Here is a 5,268-nt window from a genome sequence, read left to right as displayed (position 1 = left end):
GGGACATACAATGCCTCTCCTTCATAGCATGGCTTGCTTCACTCAGCAGTAAGTCTTCCATATTCATTCACTTCCTTTCAAAAGCCAGGGTTTTGTTGTTTTTTTATGGATGAATAGTATTCCATTGAGTATATGTGCCACAGTTGAGCTAAAATTTTTTGATATGTAAAGTAAATGTTTATGGAAAAATGTAAAAGTAAATAAATAAGAGGAAGAAAAAAAAAGAAAAAAATTCTAATGAACAATAGCCCATTGATAATTTGACCTCTATGTACTGTATTAAAAAAAACCCTGAGACCAGCAGTGAGCATAATGGCTATGTTGCTGGACTCCCATGTAGTCGATGGCAGTTTGAGTCCCGGACCTGGTGACTTAAACTCATGATGGGCGCACGTACGTGCGTGCCCAAGATTCCAAGAGGAGAATGGAGGAGAAGGTATTGTGGCATGGCCATCCCCCCTGGAGGGTGATTTCTCGCTTTCTGTCTCTCTGTCTCTCTGTGTCTTTCTGGCAAGCGCACACGCCCTATGGCAAAAACCTCTCCGAAAAAACCCAAAACAAAACAAAACAAAAAAAAAACAAAAACCCTGGGTACTGGCTAGCTGCAGTGTCCAACAGGATGCAATACTCCATGACGCTGAGACCACAGGGTCAGGTGCCATGTTGGCATCTTGAGGTCTCCCTGTTAACTGGGCATGCACACACCCATGACTGACTCGCTAAGTGGATCCTGGAGTGATGATGTATCCCTACTGGGGAGGCCTGTATTTCTGCCTCTGTCTCTCTTTCGAAATAAATAAATAAAAAGTTCTAACTACAAAGGATATACATGGTATCAAAACCTTTTATATATGCCTGTGTAGGTAGAGACTGCAGCAAGAGACTAGAATCTGCCAGACAGGTTTCAAATCTCAGCTCCATAGTCAAGCTGCAGAGTGACCCTTAGCTAGTCACTAACCCACTGAGTCCAGGTATTCTTGTAGCTGAAATGGTGATAACATCTTTCTGCCTCCTAGGATTGCAGTGAGGGTCAAACTGGGTCAGTGCTTAGCACAGTGGCTGAACCACAAGAAGTGCTTGGTAAAGTTAACAGCCACACAGAAGGAGACTGAGAAGAATTATTACGCGAAATGTTATTTTTGTGTTTCTATCTTCAGTGCTTTTCTTGTGTCCTAAAATGCACAGGTACTATTATTGAAACGAGATACCGATGTTACACAAGAGAGAAGGGATAACTCAAACACAACACTTACCTCGTTAAAAAGTAGTTCTCGTCGTTGTTGCTTTCGGAGGTCCATTTTCTTCACGGCTACTTGTTTCCCTGTGTGTTTCTCAGTGGCGATGCATACGATGCCGGTCGACCCTTCCCCGATTTTGATAAAGTTGTCCAAATATTCCCTGGGGTCTCCTGGGCTGACCACCAGCTGCAGGGCAGCCCGAAACTGTTCATGGGACACCCTGGAGGGCTGCTGGTCTGAAGAGGAGCCCCAGCTGGGTGGGGGGTAGGTGCTGGATGCGATGCTGAGCGAGCTCAGGTAAGAAGCTGTGGAGATGTACTGCGAACTGGTCTGCAGAGAGGGATGGTGGTACAGGGTGGCTTTGTGGTACTCAGATGGGTACTGGTGGCTGCTTGAGGAGTAGCCCGCTTTGCTTTGACTTTGAGGTAGTTTGGCGGGCCCCCTGGGGTACGTGTCAGACCCTGACAGTGGAGGGCTGAGGACCATCTGTGTTCGATCATAATCCACCTGTGAAAACAGACATGGAGGGAGAATGTTCACATGCTAGATCCAAATGATGCGGCTAGGTAATTAGGGAGCCTGCCTGCAGCTGGCACCATGAGGATCACCAGAATGTGATGGAAGGATCTGGTTGGGGCATCAGCAGTACCAGCTATACCTAAAATAGGGCCTTCGTTCACTCCACCATAGGAGGGGTTTGAGATCATGTGTATCATCTATTCCTATCTCAGTAGTATTTTCTTATTCAGGAATTAAAGACCTAATCCCTTATGAAAGGATATTGGTATTTAGCTAGCATTTTGGGGAGACATTTCAGAAGTAGGAGGCCTTTTCCCATGTGGGACTTCACATACTACCATCCACACAGATTATATAGCAGATGTAGGTAAAAGGGAAAACATGACTCCCTGTACTAAGTGACTTTTGTGTCAGCATGGACCATAAAGTAGACACATGCAACTATCTCACCAAACAAGTACAGATATAATTGAGAATAGCTAAAACTTGCAGGAGTGTATGTGGAAGGGAAATTTGGTCAGCCTTCATAGGGAGCCTAGCAAAGAATATTGTACTCTGGTTTTGCAGAGTGGATTGAGGTAATTTAGTGGAAGAGAATGGAGAGGGCAGGCTGAAGAGTGTGTGGGAAGCTGATGAAGATATTATCATTATATGAGACCAAGTGATGGTTCCAGTAGCCACTCTCAGGATGATAAATATACCACATTATACCATGTTTACTTTTAGGACTAGGATGAAAAGTGATAATTCATGAATGCATTCTCTTTTTTTAAATAATTATTCATTTAACTTTATTTATTATTATTTAATTTGCAATAGGGCACATATACTCACCAGAGGGAGGCAGAAAGACAGAGAGAGAGAGAGAAGGAAAGTGAGAAAGCAAGCCACCAGGTAAGGGACTTGAACTATGGTCAGCCATGTGGGAGTCCCGCTCCTCAATCACCATGCCACTCACCTGCTGGCCCCTGTCAATGCACTCTCATTTTATCACAGTCCTGATGACAACACAGTACCAGCTACATACAAGGTATTCAAAAAAGATTTGCTGATTGAACCTCAGACTCCTTTGTAGCACAGGACCCCAGAAAGTCTCTATCACTATTGAATATACATAGAATGACAATCACTTACATTCAATCTCCAATCAATTCCAAGAATCTAGATCTGCTCTAACTAACTACTGGCCACATTTGGCTACTTAAATCAAAACTGATAAAAAAAAATTCAGTTCTTCAGTCATACTAGCCCGTTTTACATTTTCAATAGCTACTGTTTTAGACAACACACACATGGGGTATTTCCACCACCAAAGAAAGGTCTGCGGGATAGCACTGTTCTAGGTGAATTGGTTATTCGTGTGTAGTACATTCATTCATTTATTCCACAAATTAATATTTGAGCAACTGTTACATGCTAACATCATTTCAAGAGCTGGAGGAAGGGTCCATTAATATTCAAAGTGGATAGTATCTGTGCCCTCATGGAGTTTATATTCTAAAGGAAAGAACAGATGATAAATGATAAAATCAATATGTATATTGTATACGGTCCAGTAGTGATAAATTATAAGAAGCATGAAGCAGAGTGAGGGAGTTGAGAATAATCAGGCCCTTTCTTGGGTAGGGTGGTCATAGAAGGCCTCTCAGAGAGGGTCATATTTGAGCAGAAACCTGATAGCCAAAGAAAAAGCCTTCTGACTATCTGGGAAGTAGGTGGTCCAGGGAGAAAGCAGCACATGCAGGATTCTAATGCAGATCCAGGCGTGGAAAACTCAAGGAACAGCAAGGAGACACCATAGAGTGGAGAGGAACAGAAAGATGGACAGAAAGGCAGCCAGGGCAGATCATATAGGCCTTAATGAGGACCTTGGCCTTTGCTCTGAGTGAAGTGGGAGCAACTGGAGCTTATGGATCAGAGAGAAGCAACTGGTTCTGACCCTCTCTGGCTGCTGGAGGAGACTTTGGTGGCAAGTGTGGAAACAGGGATACCAATGAGCTCACTACAGTCCACATGGGCTGATGTTAGAGTGATTATGATAGGGTAAGGAATGGTTAGATAGGGACATGGTTCAAGGATAGAGTTGATGATTTGCTGATGATTAGGTGAGAACTTGAAAGAAAAGAACTAAAGGTGAGTGCAGGATTTTGGCCTTAACAATATGTCATTGAATGAGAAGAAGAACCCAGGGGCAGGAATGGGCCTGTGGGATGTGATAATCATCCTGCACAATGACCAGTGTCTATGAGGCTTACCTCTTTATACTTCTTGTGTGGTTTCCTCCTACATTGTAACAGAATTAGCCATTTGCTCTAAAAATACAGAAGATATGATGGCAAGCGCCCTCTTTTTTTTTTCCTTGCTAGGCCAAAAAATATACTATGGTGCATTTGCTCTTTCATTTGGATCACTAACTCTGGCTTTCTTTAGCTTCAATGTCATCAGAGAGGTCCATGTGGCAAGGAAATGAGAGCTATCTAGAAGCTAAGGTCTCCTACCAACAGCTACTGAGCCACCCTGGAGGAGGAGCCTCTGCCGCAGTCAAGCCTTCAGATGAAGATAGCCTTAGCCGATATTTTCACTGCAATCTCATGAGAGATCACAAGATACCACTGAGCAGCCAGGCCTTCCCAAATTGCTAAACTATGGAAACCGTGAAGCAGTTACTGTTTGTTTTAAGTTTTGGGAGTAATTTGTTGAACAGCAATAGTTTTTGTTTGTGAAGTTTTCTCTAATAGAGGAATTGATAACTAAGACAATAGGAGATGTGACCTACAGAAACTGTGTGAGATGGGAAATGTTTATAGTCATTTTAAGCCATGAAGTCTTGGGATAATTTGTTACACAGCAACAGATAGCTAATCCATAGGGGGGAAATTGAGAGTTCTGTTCTGATTATATGAATGTCTGACCTATCATTTTGATATGTCCCAAGTTCAGAGAAGAGTTGAGACTAAAGATATGAATCAGAGTCATCTGTGTTTAGTTGATATTAAAAGCTATAATGGTATATGTGTAAAAGAAGGTTCAAAGACTGCAACAACTAGAGACCAGAAGGGCCAGAAGAAACTTGCATAAAAGAGCAGAGAAGCAGCAGCCAGTGATGGAGGAAGGAAACTAAGAATGCAGAGTCTTAGAGCCAACAGAAAAGTATTTCAAATATTTTAAGGAGGAGTGTGCCGAGTGCTCTGAGGAGTGAAGTGGGAGGGGGACATTGCTCATTGGATCTGGCAATATGATTGAAGTAGGCAGGTGTGTCCAGCTTCTGCCCATTACACTTCACAAAAGGATGACCATCCATCAAGTCAGGGAGCGAGAACCTCATACAGCAGGCTCTTTGAAACTCTTACCATGGCCCCATTCATGGTACTTCTGTACTGTTTGTTGTCTCTAAGATGCCAATGCTGCTCAGCTGTACATTCAGAAATGCAGTCCTGCCAGCCTTAAGAACACCACACTCTACCCAGGTGAGTGCACCACTCAGCCTCAGCACCGACGAGCGGGAACCAGG

At 43.3% G+C, this 5,268-nt stretch overlaps 1 protein-coding gene across 1 annotated transcript in view; it reads right to left on the bottom strand.

Moving 5' to 3' along the window:
* PAK5 (p21 (RAC1) activated kinase 5) overlaps window positions 1-5,268 on the bottom strand; it is a 206,137-nt gene that overhangs the window by 37,116 nt on the left and 163,753 nt on the right. The window contains exon 4 of the mRNA XM_027772827.1: window positions 1,254-1,745. Within this exon, the coding sequence (XP_027628628.1) occupies window positions 1,254-1,745 (492 nt within the window). The remainder of the gene's footprint in view (window positions 1-1,253; window positions 1,746-5,268) is intronic.

Source organism: Tupaia chinensis, unplaced genomic scaffold (assembly GCF_000334495.1).
Source record: "Tupaia chinensis unplaced genomic scaffold, TupChi_1.0 Scaffold000305_1, whole genome shotgun sequence".
Taxonomy (NCBI): domain Eukaryota; kingdom Metazoa; phylum Chordata; class Mammalia; order Scandentia; family Tupaiidae; genus Tupaia; species Tupaia belangeri.
This window is presented reverse-complemented; position numbering and strand designations above follow the sequence as displayed.